The sequence below is a fragment of the Lineus longissimus genome, chromosome 6 (genome assembly GCF_910592395.1).
Source record: "Lineus longissimus chromosome 6, tnLinLong1.2, whole genome shotgun sequence".
In the NCBI taxonomy this organism is placed as follows: Eukaryota; Metazoa; Nemertea; class Pilidiophora; order Heteronemertea; family Lineidae; genus Lineus; species Lineus longissimus.
The window spans coordinates 15,946,279-15,969,400 of record NC_088313.1 but is presented as its reverse complement, the minus strand read 5'-3'; the positions used below and the strand labels follow the sequence as shown (position 1 = coordinate 15,969,400).

General features: G+C 39.5%; 3 protein-coding genes across 9 annotated transcripts; 1 reads left to right on the top strand and 2 right to left on the bottom strand.

Moving 5' to 3' along the window:
* Positions 1-693: 693 nt before the first annotated feature.
* LOC135489313 (clarin-2-like) lies at positions 694-9,371 on the bottom strand. Of its 2 annotated transcripts, XM_064774613.1 has the most exons (4): positions 8,909-9,371; positions 6,740-6,859; positions 4,517-4,699; positions 694-4,003 (listed from the first exon to the last, which is right to left on the bottom strand). In XM_064774613.1, exons 1-4 carry the CDS (start codon positions 9,180-9,182, stop codon positions 3,735-3,737), a joined length of 846 nt encoding a protein of 281 aa, XP_064630683.1. In that variant the 5' UTR covers positions 9,183-9,371; the 3' UTR covers positions 694-3,734. The 2 variants fall into 2 exon arrangements, with proteins under 2 accessions (XP_064630683.1, XP_064630684.1); XM_064774614.1 differs by lacking the exon at positions 6,740-6,859.
* Positions 9,372-9,769: 398 nt separating this feature from the next.
* Positions 9,770-18,543, top strand: LOC135489674 (bromodomain-containing protein 8-like). Of its 6 annotated transcripts, none has more exons than XM_064775144.1 (18): positions 9,770-9,793; positions 10,433-10,529; positions 10,710-10,779; positions 10,968-11,017; positions 11,271-11,390; positions 11,509-11,589; positions 11,847-12,081; positions 12,214-12,390; positions 12,543-12,645; positions 13,238-13,417; positions 14,703-14,800; positions 15,258-15,396; positions 16,103-16,170; positions 16,490-16,704; positions 16,830-16,910; positions 17,174-17,420; positions 17,633-17,716; positions 18,099-18,543. In XM_064775144.1, exons 1-18 carry the CDS (start codon positions 9,775-9,777, stop codon positions 18,183-18,185), a joined length of 2,151 nt encoding a protein of 716 aa, XP_064631214.1. In that variant the 5' UTR covers positions 9,770-9,774; the 3' UTR covers positions 18,186-18,543. The 6 variants fall into 6 exon arrangements, with proteins under 6 accessions (XP_064631214.1, XP_064631215.1, XP_064631213.1 ...); XM_064775145.1 differs by having other exon boundaries at positions 14,700-14,770; XM_064775143.1 differs by having other exon boundaries at positions 14,700-14,800.
* A 270-nt stretch (positions 18,544-18,813) lies between these two features.
* Positions 18,814-21,858, bottom strand: LOC135489264 (DENN domain-containing protein 10-like). Its single transcript, XM_064774533.1, has 7 exons — positions 21,802-21,858; positions 21,199-21,392; positions 20,673-20,901; positions 20,383-20,494; positions 19,874-20,014; positions 19,445-19,607; positions 18,814-19,330 (listed from the first exon to the last, which is right to left on the bottom strand). The coding sequence occupies exons 1-7, from the start codon at positions 21,839-21,841 to the stop codon at positions 19,157-19,159; spliced, it is 1,053 nt and encodes a 350-aa protein (XP_064630603.1). The 5' UTR covers positions 21,842-21,858; the 3' UTR covers positions 18,814-19,156.
* Positions 21,859-23,122: the final 1,264 nt, after the last annotated feature.

Sequence of the window (23,122 nt, the reverse complement as noted above, 5' to 3'; positions counted from 1 at the left end):
AGCTGATGTACCTACAACCCATTGAGCTGGGATGTACCTGCTACATACAGCCAATGCAACTCAAACAATATCTGGACCATTCCGCTGTTGGTAGAAGAAAGGGCAGTGCCCGGGGATGTGTCCTTGGAGAAACTGAAGCCCCCAGGTCCCTCTTCGCCGGCAATAGTCATGCATGGCTTATGCATGTGGAAGCTTACCACTATCACTAGCCTACACTGTCTATTATCGTCCTAACCCATTTCCAATTTCACCTGTTTTATATATGGATTGTCCTTTGCTGTGTATGTGTAATTTTTATATTGAATTGTCTTATTTTAAGATCGAGCAATAAAATTTTACTTACTCGCCATGACACAATTAAAAGTGACAGGTGGCAGAATGTGCTGATGGTGTGATATTTATTTGTTATTCATACAGACATTGGCTATATCGGGTACATCCCAGCAACATTGGATATAGGCACATCAGCTGTCTCAATGGGCAGGTGCCTGTCTTCAAGAGCACAGTGAGATGGAGTCTCTACCAAGTGCAGAATGGTCCTAACATAGTCCTGGGTACATGAGCTGTAGCAGGTACATTTCTGCTACATGGGTTGTAGGTACATAAGTTGTCTCAAGGACAAGGTTTTGCCTGCCTTCTGATTCTGAGCTCTACCTCGATGTTAAAATAAACCAAAAAACATATTTCTACAAATCTTGGGTTTATTTTGCCAATGCCTTACATTGTACATGTGAGGATATGCATTTCCAATCATTGCACTTTTACATTGAAAGATTGCAACATGAATACACTAACAAATGGATCAATATAAGTTAAATGATTTGAAAAAGAGGACCTGACTGGCTGTTGGGTCATACTAAAAACCTGGAAATGCTCGCATGGCTTTTATAGCTTTTTGCGTTTGCAGATTATCCCAAAATATACGACTGTGGAAAAGAAACTACTTTTTCAAATGAGAATCCCTAACAAGGAGAGATAGAGGAATGTTTGAGTCAGGATGGAACTTCTAGCATATTGTAACATTTTCAGCTTGGAAACAAGTTGTGTATCATTGTATAGAGTGAGAGTGAATGAAAATGTCGCGCATAAATGCATAAACACAGGAAAAGAAAAAGTGCAATAGACTAGAACTTTGAAGGCAGTTTATAGGAAAGACAAAAGTAAGATATTATGCAAATTGACTAAAAGAATTGATGCACCAAAGAAAATACACCTTCAGATCCACTTAATACGACTCGGCAAACAAAATATTTATGTCACGGACCTATCATGTCAACATGATGATTGTGATTGGGAAGTAGTTGCCAATTAGTTGGCAATCGACCGTCAAGTTGTTATTGATACAAAAATCCCTTGTTTGCAGAGCACTTCAATGATATTATTCCTCCAGAGGTTCATAATGACCGATTAGTATTATCAAAGGCCTAAGCAGTTCATTAAAAAGTTTGAATTTGTAATTGAATTTGAATGAAATGACATTGTGCTCACCTGGGAATCATTTAGTTGCAGATGAAATGACATATGGAGGTTAAATTTACTTTGAGATATGACAAAATGTGGCACTGTCAGTGACACTTTTAGAGTTTGATCTAAATTGGGTCAACTTGTACAGATTCCCGACGGACGACGAACGGACAAGACGTGAAGACATAAGCTCAAGCTTAAAATATCAATTGCGTAAATACACACTAAATACATGTATATATTTCAGTTTGCCTTTGTGTAGACATACAAGTAATGACAAATACTATAAATACCAAATTTCAACGAATTGGTATTCATAATAACTGCACTACGGCATTGCGTATTAGTGGATCATTATTTTACTGGACCACCAGTGATTAAGAACGGTTTTCCCCTTTAAGCAGAGTATACATGTATCTAAAGCCATGTTAAAAATACACACACAAGGAACAGCTGTATTGTTTGTACAAAAGAGATATCAGCATTTTATAAAGAAAATAATAATCACCCAAAATGGGATGGATGGAAAACCTGAACCTTGGCCAGGTAGACGGAATAGTACATGGATGGATGGAATGGAATGGAAAACTTGTATATTTTACAACAAAATAACATATACACAACAATCAAAGTTCTGTTAACTTTGACGAAAAAATTGTAATTTCAGATCAGATTATGCTTGGAGCATGTCATTTGATAAGGAAGTTCAATCCCCCGGCCTGTTAATTCATATCATAGTCACAACCCCCCCCCCCCCCCCAGCTTGTTAATATTGCATACCAATATACCAATTGCTAAAAACATGCACCTAACTAACTAAACCTAGATATTCTATATCTAACTACCCAATATTTAATATATCCATTGCCAATGACCTACAAAATTTAGTGTGACTGAGTGTGACCACCGTTTCCTGCAGGCATCAGGTTCGAGTCACTGCCCAGGATATCACAATTTTTCCAGCTTGTTTCAAGTCATGCTGTATATCAGCTCAATATCTCTAATGATATCAATACATGAGAGCCACTAACAATAAAAATGGAAGTAAAACTGGAATGTACATGTGCTTGTTGCCCTGCTCTAGACCACTCCAGATCGGAGGTATCTAGAGAATGCCCATGGTGACAAGTGCATGGTGACAACTGTCAATTTATGGATATTTGAGCTCTGATGGAAACCACTGAATATTAGTTGTCTCTCATGCACGCCAATCAATTTTTCAACCAACTTTATTTCATTTGGAGGCATGTTTTATGGGATACCCAGTACTAAGCACAAAAGAAAGACCACATTTATATTTCAAATATTAATTTTCATTACCAGGCCAATCAGAACAAAAACAATACGACTTCCTTTTTGAGCAAACTAACTGCATACTTCTATAAATCTGTAAAAATGCCCACGAGTTTTTAACTCATTTCTGTAATCCCATGTAAGACCTGAAGTCCTAACAGTGGTCCCATTAATAATTATATTATTATTTAAGTATAAATGCAACATAATAATCACTATTAGTAAAAGAACACAATTCACTGTACATCTACTGTACCTGTACAATCAGCAAGAAACAAAACAAATGAGGACAATTTTAGCATTCTTGTCATTTTGTAAATCGTTTACCATTATGACACGAGGTAAAATATGACACTACTTGTCGTAGTTCCACCTATCATAAAACCCTGTGTTTTTCAAGACCCATGTCTTCGCCGTGTGTCAAAAAAACCCGGGGCGCACTAACACCTATCAGCCGTGTTAGATAATGGTTAATAGCCCCGGAGACAGGTGCGCTGTAGGTAGGGAGCTCTCCCGTGTTTCTTTCCCGTTGGAGGGGAATTTCGCATGCGTAATACCGAGGCAACTACACCGCGCCATCTGTCGCCGGATCGTAGAACTTGCAATTGCCGTGTCTATTCAGATTCCACCTATCAAAAAACCCGTGTTGAACACGGGTCTAAATTAGCCCCCGATTAGCCCCATCGAGCTCGATGGGGCTAATAGACACGGGGATTTGACACACGGGTCTATTTAGACACGGCAATTCATAGATGTAAGCGCAAAGACACGGGGATTTGATAGGTGGAAGCACGACTTATATTTCCAATGGAAGTGGTGTTGAAAATGACCATTTCTTTTATACAAGTATTCTTACTCTTCGAGCCATTTTTCGACCAATGACTGAGACGTTTAAAAAATGTTCAATGTGACACCTGCATATTATCAATGACCACCATATTAATTACCATAACAACTTCGATGGTTAGAAAGTTATTTTAGTACATCATAACACCATCAATCTGTGCTTGTTTCATTGATGCCTGGTATCGAACTGGTTTGATCTTAGTGCCAGAGATATAGATGATGATGATATTGAGGAGGTAACACCCTGTCGGCACCACCATAAACCAGAAAGAGTACGAGAGGTATGTTCGATCCTGAGACGTCCAGTAGTTCTGTTTTTCCATCGACGTCATGACATTGTCTACCAGGTCGACGTGATAGAGGATGATGTACATTATGACAGAAAGCAGCGTAAAAAACACTGAAAATAGAACAGTGGAAATTAGTTTGATTTTTTTAGCCATACAATAAGTGGAAAATCTCTATTTAAGGACACACTTCGGAAATTAAAAACAATATTTTCATAAGTGCGACTTTCTTTGTGCAGGAATTTGCAAACTTTGTTCATGCAAACTTGAGTATCAGTTCCTGACATGTCTTAACCACAAATGGTTAAATGTTTTCTCTCAAACAGTTGATGTTTTTTTTTGTGGTTTATATCACATGTCCCACACATAAATCATAAGAATAACAATGTGTCTGGAGAAAACGTGGGAATATATTTGTCCATGAGCAAAATATTCATACAATGTACAAGATGAAACTTCTTTAGGTCAATAACAACACATCTTTGGAAAATATTTATTTAGATCAACCCTACAAGTTACTCTGTTGCAATACACAAAGACAGTTACACTTTTTCAAGTGAATTCGGAGTTCCATGTGATGATCTGAATGGGATGATGTGAAATTTCATCCTTAGATGAATACTTACAAGCAAATGCATTCCATAAGTATAGACCCATGGGGCCAGTTAAAGTTTCAATCGGCTTCGTTCCAACATTTAGCACGACAAAACCAATGCAGACCAGCCCCCACGCTATGCTGAATGCCGAAAAGATTATCGTTGCGACCCAGAGGCCGAAGTTGAACAGGCCATTCCGGGCTTCTTTTGGCACTGAAAAAGTAAAAAAAGATAAATTGAAAATGATAATTCAGACATATTTACAAGAGATACAACAGAAAGTCCTTATGGAAGCATCAGAAGAAGGAAGAGAGTACCGTAAGTAAAGTGCTATGCCCAGAGACAAAGGTACAAATCACGTTGACAAATACCAGGTAGTGTCTGGAAAAGCATTTTTCCCATAGCCGTGGAAGAGGTCAAGTACCCCTAGATCAAGTAGACCTCCTTCTAAGTCGACACCTCTCACACTGCACAACTGTGGAGTATCCAAATGTTTCACGAATACCTTTATTCTTTCTCCAATTAGTTTTAGACTCAAGTTGCATTGTTGACAAATGCAATATCAATTGATTTTCATGAAAAATTTGTGCAGGTCAAGATTGAATTTCGATTTAAAACAGATAGATTTGGTAACATAGGGTACATGCACCAGTAAGGTTCTTTAAGAAAGTGTCTAGAATTTCACTGGGTGAGGGCACATGCAGAAAATAAAAATATTTGTAGCAAACTGAATTCAAAAAATTCTTGAGATTTGCTTCATAGTCATACAATGAACAATAGTTGGATTCACACTAATGATATGCAATTATTGATATGCAGACATGCTTCGAGAAGACCTAAGCTGTAAAGAAAATATTAGTGTTGGGTGTACCCGGCTGTTAGCCAGGCCTAAGGTGTATTCATCTGGCAGTGACAGCATTTTTGACCAGAACAGGAATGTCCATCTAAGACTGAGAATGCTTCGAGAAGATCTCCAGAACAAGAAAGGGTTGAATTAAATTAAATTTGCTATTTACATTGGAGCAGTCTGTTCACTGTGTATACAGGGAGCACATGTGCCCCGTGTGCAAACTGTGTCCTATTCCTGGTGCTGGCAATATGCTGTATTAATTATTGATCCCCATCAAATGGCCTTTATACTCAATATCTAAGGCCAGACAAAAGCCGATAGTGTACTGGTGACTGTCACTGGAGATACGCCTTGTGGCTGCATGTGGTCAGTCTCCCTAATGACTAATTCAGTAATTGAAAGGTGTTGTACACATGCATGGGCAAAGGGCAGTGACTCACATATGTCATACAATAGGGACAATGTCCCATCTTTCATGTATGAGACTCCCCAATTGAGATAACATTTAATATACATGTACAATAACATTTCTGGCAGAGTGATACTGGGGAAAGAGTCTGCAGAGTTAACAAACCTGCATGGCAACAGCACTCAAATCAGCAACAAATTCTTAGAGGGTCTCCTGCCTCTCCGAGTCAAGGACAACCACCTCTCCAAGCGTGGTGGGAGACCCTCAGAGAGATTGCTGTCGATTCCACATGGTGAAGAGGCAAGGTTAGACAGACGGTACAAACTTACTAAAAAAATTCCCCGACAATTACCAACAAAAGCTCATTTCAAATTTTCTGTGAGTTTCTTTGATAACCCATCAAGGAACTTTCATAAATTTGCCCCAAGAAGTTCGACATGTAACACACACTGACACATCCATAGGAAACACTAACACAAGCAGTAGCAGTAGCAGTAAGAGGTCATCCAAAGGCATCAACTTTTCCCCATAATTTTTCCACACTTTTTCAGGAAATGCTGAATTTTTTATTAAGTACATGTAGGAAGTCATATACAGGCAAGATCAAAGTGCACTGTCCGAATACCTCGAAAACAATGTGCCCTCCACTATGAGCTCTATATAACAACATAAAATATAAATGTATTTCAGTGTCAGTGCTCGACTACTTGAGAAAATGTTGATACTCATAGTACTACTGTAAACTGCAAAATCTTCGCTCCGATTTATTTTTGCAATTTGCAAAAACTTCTAAAAAACTTTAAAATTTCACAAATTTTATTTTGACAGATATCGAAAATTCTTTCAGTTTTCCAATCAAAAAAACATTTTTTCAAGATTTTACTCCTGCGAAATATTTAGGTTTTTTCGTCAAATCCTCAAAAATGAAACGCCCGCGAAAATTTTGGAGTTCACAGTACTGGATGTACCCCAAATAAAAGCCAGCAAGCAGCACCTGTCCCATTAGCAACCAAGCTGTTAACATCCGCCACCCGATCTCTGACATCCTTCAAGCGGCGAGTTTCATCGGATCCGAGACTATAACCGCACACATTCTGTTCTGGCAGGCAAGTAACTGAACAAAACAAGAAATAAAGAGATGAAGATGGTTAGATGATGGTTAAAAAGAGAAGAGAACTAAATAGTTGAATAAGATATTGGATGATGAATTTTAGTATGAATGAAATAATTAGATTTAGATACATCTACAATGTACCTAGGCATTAGGGGAATCCACTGATTGCAATTTGTGCCTGTGATTAAGGTTGGCATAGTTTTTGAGTTGCTTTATCATATTTATGAAGGCTCACCGAATGTGTTCACTGGGTTAACCTAACATAATCCAGGAATGGCGTGGCGTGATACTACTCCAAATGGCAAATACGAGACTGCCATAACTGCACTTAGAATAATCTATACTCAATTAGCATCCAATTCTATCTATAATCTTAATAACCATAATCAATAGTACATTGGTAATCAATCGCACATCTGTGAATACAGACTTAAGAGAAAGACTTAAAGAAGGCCAGCCAATGTGAACTGAGACTTTACAAAAATGCACATTTTTGTTTTAAAAATCAATTGTAATTGTAAGATGAAATTTTCATCACTAGAAACTTGCATCTTTCCCCAATCATCAGATTCAAGTTTTCTGCTCTCCAAGTTTAATCCAATTTAAATTTCAAGTCCAGAACATGAATTGCAGAGAGCAATTACTATTTGAAGTATTCAACTCTAAATAATTATTATAATCAAATCCAATATTCAATATACGACTAAAGAAAAATATTGATCAACAGAAATTGTATCTGCGTCCATCCGTTCTGCACAGCACAGGGACAGGTGCGCACACAGCACACACCTCCATGTAAAATATCATAAACCAGCTGTTGCGAGCATTTCCATTATTTCTGGCATGTCCGCTGTGGCTACCCATAGCTATTAGAACTAGCCTTACATGTATCAGCCTTGGACAGTTTCATGCAGATCTGGGTTGCCACCATGATGATGTGCCACAAGCTGCTGCTGTGCCACACTTGGCAGATTGAATGACACATGGAGATGATGTGTGACAACACTTACAGCAACAGCAACAACAAAAACAACGAGAACATATGCATGTGCTGGACTTGAAGCACAAAATATATAGTAGAACAGTTATGAAAAGTATGCCAAATATTTTCACCCATGCTTACATTTGATTATCATTCACAAATGAAGTTTATCACACATTGAGAAGCTCTCTGAAGAGCTGAATAGAATACGGCTGTGACAAGCTCAGGTTTTGTTGCTATGCGGTGTAATGAGGAAAAGACCCAAATCTGAACAACAGTAATCTAATGATGATGATACATGTAATGATGCTTTCTTTTAAATTAGAATTAGAAGACTATTTTCTTTTCTAAAGAATTTTATGCCCTTGACCAGTCATGCCTTTCACCTGGAACAAAGGGTCAGAGTGGCTTATGGCACTGTCCAAAGTAACTTCATCTTGGCTTTGGTCGTCCGACATGTTCTGAGTGTGCGCATTTTCATTTGGGCTTTGGTTTATTGAACCTGTCTATTCACATTCAGTCACTCTCAATCTAGCCAGCTAGTGATACAAGTGACCGTACTAAACTGAATAATGTTTTATAAAGGTAGTTGGCAAATTACATTTTATGGTTTTTTAGACTTTGAATAAAATATTCTTGTAAACGTTAACTGGGAACAAAGCAAAGATAAAACATAACAATAAAATCCCAACCACTATCCGTACATATTGTTGTATTTTCACTAATTTTTTAATCTAGGCATTAAAAAGCAGGGTTGTAGTTCAGCCTTTATGAGCAAAAGCTATATGTAGTGAGATAGAAATAAAACTACAAGCAATGACTACCGATTAAGGGTTGGGAATAGGTACCACCATTATGGCTAGAACCTGAAGTGCAAAATGAGTTAAAACTCCTTCAAAATTAAGTGAATGCCGATTTAAAACGTGGGAGGCTGTTCTCTCGAAAACAAAGAACAACTTCCCACCCTTGAAATTGCCATTCATTTTGTTTTGAAAGAGATTTAGTTCTTGCTTCAAGTTCTAGCCAAAGTGGTCAGTGGTACGTATTGCCTGCCCTTAAGCTCTTACCAATTATTTCTGTTTCTCTGCCAGATTCCCCAAACCCGTAGTTCAGAACTTTCGAACCGTAGAATAAACCGAAATGTACTTCTCCCTTGAATTTATTGGTATCGTACACTCCCGACACATTCTTCGCAGAATCTATTATCTGTTGTGGAACCTCGCGGACAGGCTTTGACTCAACCCAAAAGTTTGTAGCCAATGCGGCGGATACCAGTCCCACAGCCAATGCTGCAATGAAGCCAGTCAAAACCAGGCACAACTTCTTTTTCTTCTGCATCATCTTGTTTGTTGTCGTTGGTCCGTACAGAATCAAACAATTCACACTGAAAACTGCATGAAGAAAGAAATGTTAGTTATTGCTTTCTTAGAACATATCAAGACTTGAACCATTAACACAGATCCATTTGAAGCCGTGAAAGATATCAGGAGAAATAGGGCGGCTGCTTAATTCTGCTCTGCAACCATTTTATTTTTGTTTTGGACTGGGGTGTGTAGCATAAAATATACTTATATTTCCCCTTTTATTTGAGCTAGTTAAAAGAATATTTTATTTTATCCATCTATTTTAAAAAATAGATAACCAAATATCGTTTTAAAACTTTGATGAAATTCGATCCGTGAGAAAAGAGAAGTTGCAGTAGTTTTCGTGAACAAATGTAGCTGCATCTGCTTACCCTAGTTTTAAATGTCCTACAACTTTTAAAATATAACTTTTTACAAGATTGCAAGATATAAATGCTAGTATGATATATTTTCTGTTGCATTATATTGTTATCCATTAAGGAGCGAAGTATAAGTAACTAAGTATTTAGATTAGGCTTAGAAAACTTAGTTTATGGATCTGTCCCCAGATTAGGGTAAATGAAATCAAGATGGCGGCAACTCCACAAAGTAAGAAAGAACAATTATTTTCTGATAAAATGACAAATAAATCGGTTCTGTGAGATATGCATCACGAAAGCTGGAAGAACTGTAAAGATACTTTCCCATTCAATTGTTTAGTGCCTATGCCCTTGTTATCAGTTTTGTTGGTAACGAACATCATGTCCCCGAATACTCGATTTTTCAACAAAAGCAATCCAATTCCAGACAAAATATTTTCGAAATCCGGATGGCTGCACAGTTGCAACTGTTCCTGTGTCATTTTCCTGTGCTTGCATAGTTGATTGTTTTAGATGATTAAAGTGTTCATAATTTGTGAGTGAGTTTTTACTTGTCAGTTCATAATTTCATTGACTGACATTAGTGACAAGTGACATAGGCCTACTCTTTTTACTGACATCCTGTCCGCCGCATGGGGGGGGGGGCTGTGCCGCTGTGGTCTAGGCAGTAGCCGACCCTGAACCCTCCCAAGCCGCGCCATCATAGCCCCAGCATTGGTCATACCACATGTAGCCAGCGTATGCAACACTGACACTGATCATTTCACAATCTGACATGGCCCACTCCCTAGTAGAAGTTCCTCCTATGTTGCTCACCACAATGAACAATAGTACACAAGTTCATGCATGTATGACTCCTTTATTTCAGGGTTCAAGTTGAAACATCAAGCGCCTCTGGATGTATGGTCCTTGAGGGAACGATTATCGTTGGCATGTTCTGTTATGAGGAGTGGAGACCAAAATTGGTGAGTGGGCATCAAGCACACAGCAGTGAGTTACCTGTAGTGATTCGAAATAAAAATTGAACATAACCTTGGGCTTTGGTTACAAAAAATATATGAAGACTGAAATATGAATTGAAGTTTGAACTTTTAAGCCAAGGACACGAAAAAGGTGATATTGAATTTACCTTTTTTCATTTTCAGGGTATCGGTTAGTCGCGCCATCAAACCGTTTGGAGAGAGAGATCGTCCAAACGACTGGTTTTCTCAAAAGGTTTGTACATGCATTATTCTGTAGTAATTATATTAATTGACAAACAGTTTAGACGTGTCCAAGTCGTCACCTTAAACCCTTGATTGCCAGCATGCTTTCATTCTTGAGTATTTTTATTTAGTAGTCTAGTTAATTTATGCAAAATAGTGATGATTGTGTATAGAATTATATATCTGTTCACATTTCAGAACTGTGCACTTCAGTATTCAGAGCTTCTTGAGAAGGTAGAAACACCAAAGTAAGTCCTGTGTGATTCTTGGGGAGTTGATGTTTTTGCTTGTGTAACATATGGTAGAGGATGATTTCCCAGCGCAACAGGGACCTTCCACTGGCCTTGGAAACTTCTGTAAAAAGACAAGAAACAAAGGGAAGCAAGCACCTCATGGCGTTTTGCTAGTTCTGATGCAATGAGGAGCTATACATCTTGAAGGATAAAAATGTACCAATTTGACCACGTGGGAGCAATTTCTTTGATCAGTGTATAATTTCAGGCGGAAGCGTGGTGACCGTGGTGAGATAGAAACCCCTGGAAACCAGATTGTGAGGAATTTAACAATAGAACGAATAGAAGAACTAAAGAGATTAGTGCAAGAGGACCAACAAAAATACAAGTAAGTCCCCAAATGTTTTTGAGCCGGGTGCTGATCTACTAGAGCTGTGAGGAGTCTACCTTGAGATTTTTTCAGTGGGTAGTTGCAAGTGCTTTCTTACATCGGATTGTTCTTTCAGGAAAATTAAACGAGAAGTAGAGGCAGTTGAAAGTGGCCAATGTGATGACAGAATTAAAGAAATGTGGGATGACTGTGTGGCGTAAGTAGAGTGGAATCTCCCCTAGCATACAGGTGTTAGCAGGACACCTTCTTTATTATGGACAGTGATTTTTGTCCGAAATAGGTCATTTCTATACAATTTGACCTCTGCAATTAGGACACCTCTATGGTTGGAGGAACTTTTACAACAATCCCTACAAAGCTTCTACTCTTCTAGCTAGTTATAAATACTATAATTTCATCTCTCTTCCAGCTGGTTATCAGTGCTAGACGATGAAATACAAGTTGTTTTTTCAGACAAAGGAAGGCCGAGGAAGAAGCACGCGTGGCGTCAAAGAAGAAATGCGAAGAAGAATCTGCTGCCAGAGCTTTAGTGTTAGCAGCTCAAAAGACAAATAAACCATTAATACCAGGACTGAAGTCTCCGAAGAAGAAGGAATCAAAACTAAAACTGAGCATCAATCAGAGACCCAACTTCTCAGAGTCTGAAGATACGCAGGACTCTGTCATCTCTGAGGGAACAAATGTTGATGTAAGTTAGTTTTTGAAAAGACTTTCTTATTTGGGTCTGCATTGGGTCTACATTGGCCATGCTGTGAGAAGGCAATACAAACTATCCCAACTTCATGACATCTTCATTCTCGATCATCCCATCTCTCTTTAGGTTATCACAGATGAAGAACAGCCAAGTTCGGCCCTTGCTGCAGCACTAACCAGTGTCCCACCGATGCTTGCTACACCTGGGCAAGACAAGTCCAAGACCTCCCCACCATCATCGCCTGTCCTCTCATCTCTACTGAAGTGTAAATACCAGTTCCCTGACTCGCAAAATATCAAAGCTGTAAGTGTTGGGTCCCGAGGCAGTTCTCAATATTCATTTCCAATCATCAATTTAAATGCAGTATTCAAAAGTCCTTGATGGACAAAATCATTATTTTTGTAGTTCCATAAAGACCTGTAATCTAAAAAATATATTTTCTTGCGTCATTCAAGGAGCAGAGTGAATCCAGGCTAAAAGATGAGAAACCAGAACCAGTGAAGTCGTCCCTAGAGGTTGCTGCTACAAAACCAGAACTCCCCACATCCCCCACTGCAGGTAAATAGAATTTCAAACGCTGTTGACACTTAGTACCCACAGTACCTCTCCCTGTGGTCATTATCGTTCAGGTCATTTTGCTGTCTACTTCTTTTTGTAGATCTTCTATGTTTGCATGAATCCAAATTGTTTCTCTATCTCTGTTAAATTTTCATTACTTTACCATTTCATATCTTTGAGTCCTCACAGAGGTGTTGTTTTACGATAATTAATCACATCCTCATCAGGTACCGTCCCAAAACTGTAGGCACTTTCTCTAAAGTCCTCAGAGTGGTGATATTTAAGATAAGTTTTCTCCTCCTCGTCCTGATCAGTTACTGTTCAAAAACTGTGGGTTCTTTTCTCTAAATGTATGAACTTTGTAATTTGAAATTTTTTAGTTGACAACGACCGAGGGATAAGAGTTGGAATAATGTTTTTATGAAGTTTTGGATGGCCATACTCAAAATGCGAGATTGTTAAGAGAAGTTGAACACTTTGTGATATGCTCATCATAGCTCTGGAATATACCCGGTACTCCTTTTTATTGCCTAGGGAAAGTGTGCTCATTTTTGCCTTCATTCCATTCTTGGCTGCTCTGTTACATCTTTAGGTGCGCCCACTCTCTCCAAGTTGCTTGGCACACCACCAACAACACCTTGCAAGTCAACAACAACACATATGGCTGCGGCCGTCTCCCAGCCAATTAAGGAAGAAAATAAGAAGCAGTTGAGTTCCCCATCTGCGCCTGTTGCAGCACCTGCTAAAACTAGCATAGTTGCGCAGGATCAAGGTACCAATGGAAATCTTGCATTTTTTTCAAACTAACTATAGTTGGTAGTTCATTTTTTGCGTGGGGCACTGCTCTTTATTGTGAGCTTCTGCCCTAAGCTTTCCCCTAACCAAATATTAAACATTTCTGATGTTGTATCTGTGTGACAAAGTTATCAAGTTCTTTGCCCATTGTTTTCCTTACTAGTACTTAACCTATACTTGATTTCACCAAAAAAATATCGCTTCGCACAAAACAAGCCTAAAATGGCTTAAAAAATTGGTTAGTATTTCTGGCAATTTCTTGGTCATGCTTTGGCCGATTCTGGTAATGTAAGTATTTTGAGATATTTTGGTCTTTGAAGTTTCAGATGATATTTTTGTTTTGTTTGGTTCAAATATTTCATTTCCTATGCGAAAGGATCAAAGATCAATTTTTTGTGAAATTGGGTATAGAGTTTTGGCTCAGGTCACTGCTCTTCAAGATTTGTGTGACAATCATGGCGTACAAGCAGCTGATGAAGTTTGATTTCCTCTAACCCTAGTTAGCAGCTTGCTTCCATGTTTGGGCAGGGCACCGCTATCAATGGCATTCACCCTTTCCTGACCTTGTTTCTATGAGAAAGCCATCCACTTGAAAACAAGGTATTTAGATAAACTCAAACAGTGTTAGAATTTGCCGATCCCGTCCCTTCTTCCTTAGGCCAATATCTCCAACTGCAATTGGTGATCAAATCAAGTTCCTGCTTCTTCTCCCCATTGGTATCCCTAGCTTCAGACCCAATTTAACCATAAGAAGAATCATATAAACTACTAAATTTTCGCTGGTGTTTGATTTGTAGATTTTGAAGATTAGCCTACATCTCATTCTTCCGCTTGTGTAGATCACGTGGTACATACATGTATATGCAACCCTGACTCATCCTTCCCTTAGCTTTGCTTACATGATATTTACAACTAATGATCTGATTTGAGGATTTCAGGATTTCCAGTTGTCTTTGATTACATTGTCTGTGATCTTCAGCGGTAAAAATGGGGTAGCTCTTTTGTCTTGTATTTCAACACTTATCACTCTCTTGTCAATTTAATAGCAGTATTGTGAGCCACACTATGAAATACACACTCAAATCCTCATCAAAAACGCCCTCAGAAAAGTTTTGAATCAACTTTGAATGATCAGTAAGGTATTTTTCTACCCTTGGAGTAATAGAGGAAAAAATAAGGCATTACATGACCTCAAGTTCTTCTGATTATCTTAATCTAAATTTCGACCTAGACCTCCGACACCTTTTGTTTCATTACAGCAGATGAGGAGCTGGAAGACACGACTCTTGATGTCACTGCGTCAGAGGTTGACATGGAAACTGATAAACAGGTAGACACCATTGTTGACCCACCGTCACCTGTAAGTTTTGTTAGTTGCTTTCACACTTTCTGTTATTTTTTGGCTATCGACAATTTTTTGGTAAATGTGCTTCCTGTACTTCCTCTGGCTTAACTCTTTGACACCAATGCATGTCATTCTGGAACAAACCAGTTCTACTCTGATAATTCTGATTTTGAGCCGAGGTGCGGTAGTTTAAGTGTATCGTTACTTTTCAATGCCTTGTTCTGTGGTGTCTTGTTGCAGCTTTTCCACATGGAGGTCTGCATTAACTGTTGTCAATCAGTTCTCTTCTTTGAAAAGAATGTTCATTGCTTAACCTGCATTTTAAAATTTCTGGTCAAATAAAACTCAATTTCATTGCCGTGGGTGATATCCTCCCAATGTCTCAAACTAAGCCATTTTTTAGCCATGTATGTTTAAAGCTCATCATTTGAGTATGGTGTATGATCTGGCTTAAATTTGTTCACAATTGTAGGACGGTGATTCTGAAGTTATTGACACAAGTTCTGTGTTTCCCGATGATATCAGCGAGGCCATCAAAAATGAGCCACCATCACCGACTAGCAGTGTATCATCGCGTGTCAGTGATGTTGCAGCCAGGAAGCAATCTAGAAGTAGGTGCCTTGGTCAGGGAGGGGTTTGTACATTGCAAGAGTGGCTGTGGTGTAGTGGTTTAGGTCCATGACTAGTGGTCATGGCGTTCTTGGTTTGATCCTCACTGTCGGTGTGAGACACCAGGCATGTCTCTTTGCCTTGTGTGCTTAACTCCACCCAGGTATGAATGGGCACTAGCCAGAAATGCTCAGGTTGTGGTGCTGATTGAGCAGCTCATCTGAGTTCTACTGTAAGGTTGGTATCAGAATAGACTGTTCGAAGTGTCAAGTCTGGTGATATCCTCCACTGTCGTTTATATCAAACTATAAACTCAACACTTTAAACTTCATGTCAATCTGGGTAGTGTGCAATGTAGGCTTGCAGCAGAAAAGGCATGGTCCCCTGATAATGTAGATATAACTATCAAGTAGGCCCTATTAGCTTTGTTGTGATAGTTAGAGTACTTTTATACTAGTATAAAAGTCTTGAGCGCTGTATAGCTGCAGCTCGGACCTGTGATACCCCCAGAGAGTAGAGCTTGAATCACGAATGTACAGGCGAATAGCTGGGGGTAATAATGTGAAGCGCTTTGAGCGACTGAAATCAGTTTGATTTAGCGCTGCATAAGTCTCGTGATTATTATTATTATCATTATTCCTCTACGTGTTTGCGAGCTTGCATTGAATTCCCCTAAAGAGTTTTCTCAATACATTTGTTTGATTTCAGACAGTAGCAAGGGAAGCAGACGTGGCTCTACCAGAGTCACAAGGACAACCAGAAGTTCAGCAGCTGCTGTAAGTTTTTTACCTTGATTTTGATCAAATGTCGAGGTCGTGGTGAGAGCTGTAAACTGACAGATTGTCACGGATTTTGCAGATAACCTTGATTTGCACGAATAAAAATTGCGAAAAAATATTGCTTTGATTGGAAAAACCAAAATGAATGTGGCTAATCGCAAAAAATAAAGCTGCATGAGGTTAACGGTATTATGAAGACTTCAGGCAATTTACTTTAATGCATTCTTTGACAAAAGCTGTAGTCATGAGTAATTGGTGAAAGTCCAGCACCTAAGGTATTGAATATGACAGCAAATGTTCTACTAATGTCTTGCAGGATGATGATGAGGGCATCAAAGAACACCGCAAGGACAGCCTAGATGAAGACCGCTCGGTGCACGACAAGCTGGGGCCGGGCTTGAGGCTGGACTTGGACATATCAGATGAGGAGACTGTCCCAGAGAGTGACGATGCTTCTCTTTCTACACCCAAGTTGTCTGTTACATTATTCAGTGAATCCATTCCAAACAGTCCAGCTTCTATGTCACAGTGGTGAGTCAGACTTCCTCTTTCTGTGCAAAATTCAAGCTAAAGACCTGGCCAAAGTGTCTATGTGATCGTTGCCTCGTACTCAAATCTCTGCTTTTGAATATTATGATTGTTCCTTTTCGTTACAGTAGCGACACTGAAGACGAGAAAGCGTACAGGACGTGGAAGAAGTCAATCATGTTGGTATGGAGGGCTGCTGCTAACCACAAGTATGTTGATGATTCTAAACGGTTTCTCCATTCTCCTCACTACTAGATTTCTAAGGTGGCTGAACTGCGGTTGGTTTTGTCAGATCTTGCACAATCTTGGTAGAAGACCGATGTGGCCCACTACGATGTACTTGACATTCCTAAAGAAGAACAATGAGTTCATTTTAACCAGTCAAACACAGAAGAAGAAGAAGAGTACCCAGTGGTGTTACTCGCCCCTGCTGGCTCATCTCAGGACTACTTTCTTCTTCAATATTTTTCAGGTTTGCCAATGTATTCCTACACCCGGTTACGGAAGATATCGCACCGGGCTACAAAAGCGTTGTTCTCCGACCAATGGACCTCTCCCTCATAAAGAAGAATATTGATTCGGGCCAGATACGCACAACAACAGAATTCCAACACGACATGATGTTGATGTTCACCAATGCGATCATGTACAATAACTCGAACCAAAGCGTTTACAACATGGCTACAACAATGTATGATGACGTCATGCAACAAATCGAGGTATGTCACAATAGTCATTTGGGGAACAAAATGCCCATAGTCCATTTGTTTGTATGTTTTGTCCACATCGTTTTTGACTCAGGAGCGCAAACTACTGGTTGGATTTTTTTAAAATTTGTTCTTTATTGATCTTACCTTTGTGATCAGCCATTTTCTTTTCAGTTGATCTTGAAAATTGTGCTTGAAATAATTCTCGTCTTGCCCTTTTCCAGCAATACGTTCACACTCAATTGATGCTGCAATCTGCTGAGGGAAAAATATTGAGGACGTCGAGAAGATCTGATGCAAGTGATAAGGTAAGGCCGTTAGTGTGGAAAGTCCTTTTTTGGGGGCAATTGTCACCAGCTGTTGTTCCTATTTCTTCACTCCTGTGAGCATTCTTTGCATACCACATTATCTTAGTGACATGACATCGTGGGCTCTTGATCAATTTTGGCTGGTGACAGTGGAGTGATTGGTCTTGGGTCTTGGGTCTCCTCCTTCGGTCAGCATGAATGAGTCCATCAAATGCTACAACCATTGAAAGAGTAAAGGTGATTCATCAATGTGAAAGCTTTCTTGTACTTATTCAATTTGAAGATGTCACAAGATGACTTAATTGAATCTCATAGGAAAGTCTGATTCCGAAGTTTATCTTAACCTCACTTATATTGAAGCCAAATTGTTTTGTTATTACAGGAAGATGATGTGAAACGCCGTAGGATTTCTATGGAGCATGAATCGGGTGGAAAGTCCAAGAGGAGAAAGACTCGAGCTGATGACTGATGTGAGACGAATTCTCGCAATGCAGTTAAAGGTTGATGCTGTTGAGTTTGGTGGAGTTTCGACTCTTTGATAATGTGGAAAGATTGTGCTTGTTGTTTGAACATCTGTGTGGATGTATGGTGGAATTATCACCAAGCCTTCATGCCTGAATCTTCACTAAGCATATCAAGATAATTTCTATTCAGATAATATTTACAATATCTGAATGGAGCGAGGGCTACAGCCGCACTTGAATGTACATGTAGACTTCTGTGCTAGGCATGATGTTAAGGCTTCAGAAGGTTACATGTTCAAGGGATATTGATGCATTGTACATGTACACTGAGTAGGAATGCCAGAAATAAATGCATTTATAAATGAGGAGTTTTTGTTGGCTCTCAGTCTGTCAAATTATTGGATATCCTGGTTAACCTTTACGTAAGGTCCAGAAATCGTGCTATTGGGTGGTATGAATCAAGACTAGCAAAATGCTTTATCTAAATCTCCATCTACATTTGCACTAGGCCTTTCTGTACAAAACTGAAGTAAAAGCATTTGCTAGTCTTTATGAGCCACATCATGCTACTTACAACATTGGCCCCATGATACCCTCTAGCTGGGGTATGACAGAGAGGATGTAAGACCGATATGATCATGATGTATTGCTTTTATTCTGTTGTAAGAATACACATATAACGGTCACTATTTCTGGATGCATGTAAATGCACAGAACTACCTGTACTAGGAATGTAGAACATTCATATAAGTCGACCTATTTACAAAAGTATCAAAATTATATTGTCTTCATTTGGAAGTGACGGTAGTATAAATTTATCGTTGCCTTGGGAAATGGCTAGAATCTAACAGAATTTGGCCAAGCCTACTCAACCGAACCTGAGTAGATTTTAAGTGAGAATGTTACTATGCCTGTAGTATGTCCCAATCCAGGCCTGCCACTAAAAATGCCTTCGTACCCCATCAAATGTTTCTTTTTACAACTGCACCAGCCCTTCTGCTGCAGCAAGGTTGTATAAAAAGTTCTCCATAGCCGGTGGCATGTTCCGTCCCCGTAATGCTTCAATGCTGATACTGGCTTTCCCGTCCTCTCCCTCTGTTGCCAAGCTTTTCAAGTTGTTCAGTAGTTCTTTGGTTTTCTTCACAACGGCCTGAAATACCAAGGCGTACAAAATTATGGAACCGTGGAATCGTTGGAACTGGAAGATGATCAGGTCTCGGAAAGGCACAATGGAAATGTATCCATGCGTGTATTTCATACTTACACCAATGACATCTTTATTGCTCATGCTGTCATCTTCAGCACTCTGAACCATGTACATGGCAATATCTTTATGTAGTTTACCCATGGCAAATGTCTCCTTGGCCTGCGGGGCGATTGAGATCTCGGCGTTGTTCAGGTTGACAAAAATATCATACAAATCACTCCTGAAAAGAAATGATGAAAAATTTCAGAGTTGTGTATTCGTGCTCCAGAGACTTTCAGACATTGTGGACAAAGTCACAATCAAATGACGTCGCATGCAAGAACAATGTTGCAATAGATCTCGCGAGATGTTAGTGCTTTCACAGTCAGCGTCTCATCTACATTGTAGTTTGTTGTTTTTCTGGGGTAAAGACCTAACTCAGTATGAGCGCCAACTCACGGTGGGATTTGATTCACCATTACAAGATTTGTGACCTATAATATTTACCTTCCCTCCACTGAAGCCTCAGTGAATCCAGCGACATAACTTGTGTTGCTCTGAAGATCAGACATCTCGTCTTTATCCAAGTGAACATTTGGATAGAGGAGGTTCCAATTCTGTCTCTCCCAGACAAGGGCTGGGAAGGCTCTGGAAAAAAAACACAAGGTTTCAAAGGCCCAGCTATTCAACCCGCTTTGTAGATACTGGTGAACACCATGCCGCTTTTGTAATCTGACAAAACACACCTAGGCCCTATTTAGTCAAAAAAGTCTGTAACAAGCTGGTTACGGATATGACCAACTTCTGGCTTCCTCCTTGCTTCAAACTCTCAGCTCCATTTTCAGATTGTGACATTGTCTTGACACCCCAACTACAAGACATGGGGTGATATGAATAAAGACTCGCAAATGCTTTTACTTCAATTTTGTACAGAAAGGCCTTGTGTAAATGTACATGGAGTTTTAGATAAAAGCATTTGCTGTCTTTATTCATATCACCAATGGAGTTAACCTCACCTTGCAGCCTGGATTAATTCACCAACATTAGGATGATACACAACGACTCTCTTCTTCAACAACATGGCTACGTAGATCAGAATAGATTCTACACCAAATGTGTTGATCAAATCTGAAAAGAAATACAAAATATGATAAGTTAGAAGAGTGATGGCCATACTTTTTGGGATTGATTCTTCTTACAAAGAGGATGTATAGGCAGATAAATACTGCCAGTTAAACACTACTGATTGAAGCCTTAGGGCCTACATCAATGGACAACTTGACACAGTTAAGACAGTTGAACCTACCTTTGGCTGAGCCGGCAAAATAGGCATCACTTGTACTAAAATCTCTTGTGGTAAACGTCCCATTCTCTTCACTTCTACACACACCCTTGGTCATGACTGTGAGGAATGTCTCTAGAATGCTAACTGGCGTCCCTGTCTCCTTATAGAGGGCGCACATAATCCTCGTCAAGCTCTCATACTTCTCTGGATTGAAGTCTTTCGCTGTCAAGACTAGGGAAAACTTCTTGACCTGAAAATAACGGAGTTACTGATTACAAAGTACTGTAGTAAGGTCAATGTATCTTTGTATGTCTTGACGGGACATTTTACAGTGAATAAGGCTAATATATTGTACTTTAGTCTATGAAATTCTTTTTCCACTTATAAATCTAAAGGAAAAATCACCAAATCTTCAAAAGAAATCCAGAAATGAGGTTTAATAAATGAGTATATTATATATGCATGTATGTATGCTATCTCCCAAACGATGCAGCCATGTACATTTTAGGCCTACTCAAGGCCAGGACCATGTCAATAACACTCCCACCTTTGGAAGATTGTCTGTATCTGCGACATCTGTAGTACTGATGTAGTACCAGATTCTCTGGAATTGTCCATAAGTAAACGGCACTGGCACACTTTCAGAGTTGAGGTTTGATTTCCTGATGTAGAAATCTCGCAGAAAGGGAGTCACTGATGGGTAGGCCCATGTCCATGTTATATCTCCGTGTGAATCTTTTTCTGAAAAGTGGAAGGACGACATTGTCATTGATATGGATAACAGCAGTAATGTTGCTTCAATTCACACTGTCACTGACAGAACTCTTATCATTGAAATGTTGTACAGAGATTCACAATAAAATAGTCGACTTCGTAACAGTGGTGGTCCAGAGCCAGCACAAAGATTCACATAGACCAAACAACCAAAACACAGACAGATGAGGTAAAAAGGGGGCGTGGCACTCTTTCTGTCAAAGTGACAAAAAACAAGTTTGAAGCCACCAAACCATCGATTACGAGGTGCAAACATTATCATCTCTTATTTTTCATCGCTACTATGGATCAATATTTATCAGAGGTGTATGTATGCATCGATGATATGTTTGATTTGAGGAGGAATTCGGGATTTTGTGCTGGTTTTTAATTTTACCGATCAATCCTGCCGAAAGCAAATCAGGCATCAACGCCATTTTGTTTGTCACATGACCCAGACTTTTGTTTGTACTGTGTGTATCAAAAAAGTCTTGACAATTTCATTGAAATCATCAGGGATATTGATCCTTGTTACACCGGCAGGAAACAGTTTGTTTTACCTCATTGAGTGGCGTTTATGAGTCTCAATTTTTAATTAACTAATTGCTCTTCTGTGTCAATTGGGACCGCCGCGTCGAGTACGAAGTCAGTGAATTTGTGTGCTACCTCATTTGAACGGAGACAACCGATCCGAAAATGATTTCCTGGATGGTCTTCAGTTCTCTAAGAAATCTAAAGATGGCGACAAAACTACGCTCTTTCTTTGGTGGGTAACTCGCTGCGGAAACCAAGCGGCCGGACGTGGGCATAGTATACGCCGGAACCAGCCAAGTCTGTATGACGTCACAGTCACACCAAAGGTTATTATGGCAAATTTGGGACCAACATTGGTGTTACTTGTATTTTTGGCATGGCGTCTGGTTGTGACCCGGGACCGGTTGTGACATCAAACTGCAAAAATGATCTTATTGTGAGCCGGAGTGGTCCAGTATTGGCGGTCCTTATTCGTACGGACTGCGATCGCGATAGCAACTCTCGCTCTAATCGCATGGTCCCTTCTTGTCTCTATACGGTGAGACGGATAATGCTGTAAATCGGATACGGTCATCCGTGTTGAATATTCAACCCTCATTTCAGTTTAAAGTTAGAATCCTATACTCTCTTTCCCGCTATCCCAAAATCGTTATGAAGTCCATTTGGAGTTTATTGAGCATTTTCCAGCATTACATTCGGCTTGTCCTTCCGTTAAATTCGCTTAGACTCGCTTAGACTCGCTCAGATCGGCAATCCTGCAAAGATCGTGCGTAGGGTTTCAAAGACACTACGTCTCCCGTCCTTTATTCTAAACCTCTCAAAGACATAAAACACCTCAGTTAACATATAGAAAGCCGCACTGATTGATTTAGGAAATATTTCACTCCGCCGATTTACTGGGGTGGAAAATCTGATAAGGACCCGGTGTAGAACACGGTGATTCTCCAAATTGTCGGGCGATGCGAGCGGACTAACTGATTAGAATTTTATTACAGAGGCAATGGCGCTTCTTACGGATTTCATATTGACAGATTCATTATTTGAACCGTTCCCAATAGTTATTACCGATGAATTAACAGAATATAAAAGAGACTGGTGGGCTCCGCTTGAGTTGCGATTCGGAATTGGACGAGTTATCGGGAGGGACATGAGTCGGGACGGGTCATTAACTGCGGGGAAAGCGA

Coding starts and splice junctions, on each gene's coding strand:
- LOC135489313 (XM_064774613.1), bottom strand. CDS start 9,182: ATGATGCAGAAGAAAAAGAAGTTGTGCCTGGTTTTGACTGGCTTCATT. Junction 6,860..8,908: donor CAGAGAAACAGAAATAATTG/GTAAGAGCTTAA, acceptor TGTTTTGTTCAG/TTACTTGCCTGCCAGAACAG. Junction 4,004..4,516: donor CTTATGGAATGCATTTGCTT/GTAAGTATTCAT, acceptor TTCTATTTTCAG/TGTTTTTTACGCTGCTTTCT.
- LOC135489674 (XM_064775143.1), top strand. Junction 16,705..16,829: donor CCAGCTTCTATGTCACAGTG/GTGAGTCAGACT, acceptor TTTTCGTTACAG/TAGCGACACTGAAGACGAGA. Junction 17,717..18,098: donor GATCTGATGCAAGTGATAAG/GTAAGGCCGTTA, acceptor TTGTTATTACAG/GAAGATGATGTGAAACGCCG.
- LOC135489264 (XM_064774533.1), bottom strand. CDS start 21,841: ATGGCGTTGATGCCTGATTTGCTTTCGGCAGGATTGATCG. Junction 20,902..21,198: donor ATACAGACAATCTTCCAAAG/GTGGGAGTGTTA, acceptor CGTTATTTTCAG/GTCAAGAAGTTTTCCCTAGT. Junction 20,015..20,382: donor GAATTAATCCAGGCTGCAAG/GTGAGGTTAACT, acceptor TTTTTTTTCCAG/AGCCTTCCCAGCCCTTGTCT.